The sequence below is a fragment of the Austrofundulus limnaeus genome, unplaced genomic scaffold, assembly GCF_001266775.1.
Source record: "Austrofundulus limnaeus strain Quisiro unplaced genomic scaffold, Austrofundulus_limnaeus-1.0 Scaffold372, whole genome shotgun sequence".
NCBI lineage: Eukaryota > Metazoa > Chordata > Actinopteri > Cyprinodontiformes > Rivulidae > Austrofundulus > Austrofundulus limnaeus.
Genome location: NW_013952774.1, coordinates 4886 through 5682, shown reverse-complemented (window position 1 = coordinate 5682; position 797 = coordinate 4886). Strand labels below are relative to the sequence as shown.

The following is a 797-nucleotide window of genomic DNA, read 5'->3' as shown; positions in this document are numbered from 1 at the left end:
TATTCAAACAACTCTTCTAATCAATGAATATGAGCTGCTGTAGGAGTTTTTTTTAACATAGTTGTTCAGTTTTTTTTTTGTTTTTGTTTTTGCTTAGAGTGAGATGAAACAGTGGTCACCTGAACAAGGAATTAGAGCAATGCTAAAAAGGGTCCGGGATGTCAGAGGAGTGCAGCCTTGTTACAGGTTAGTTTCCATAGTATGCAGTTCATATAGTCAAGTATTTTGAATTATTATTGATGTCTTTAAAAGACAGTAAATTGTTACTGTAGAGACGATGTTGCTGAAATAATGAAGGATATGGATGCAAGTGGTCTTCAGAGGAGATCTCCTGGAAAGAAGAAAATTCCCCGTCGAAATTACATCAGCTGTGGTCCAAATGACACCTGGCACATTGACGGTATTAATGTTACTTTGTTTTTTTTATAACATTTTAGATGATACTGCTATCATAAACTAGTTTTAATTTGTTGTCATTGTCATACAGGCAATGATAAATTAAAGTTCTTTGGAATGTGGATACATTTAGGGATTGATGGGTAAGTTTTTCACATTTTGCATTTTCCATTCAGTTTGTTACATTATGTGAAAGTGTAGTTATTTTAAGACAGTGATAATGACCTTCACCTGAACTTAGTCAAAACCTTGGTGTCAGAACATGCTTCAGTCATATGCTGTTTGCGCATGTGTCTGTTTCTCTGTTTCTGTATTTACAGATTTTCCAGGAAAGTTCTTTGGTTAAAGGTGGGTACTTCCAACCGCAAGCAAAGATTTGTGGCAAGATACTTCTACGAGGC

At 35.4% G+C, this 797-nt stretch overlaps 1 protein-coding gene across 1 annotated transcript; it reads left to right on the top strand.

Annotated features, from left to right (window-relative positions):
* Window positions 1-97: 97 nt before the first annotated feature.
* Window positions 98-797, top strand: LOC106528329 (uncharacterized; the record flags this gene model as incomplete). The annotated part of the gene is given in 4 exon segments (XM_014023477.1): window positions 98-186; window positions 273-400; window positions 488-539; window positions 717-797. Coding segments are annotated over 4 exon segments (344 nt in total), but the record flags the coding sequence as incomplete, so codon positions are not given.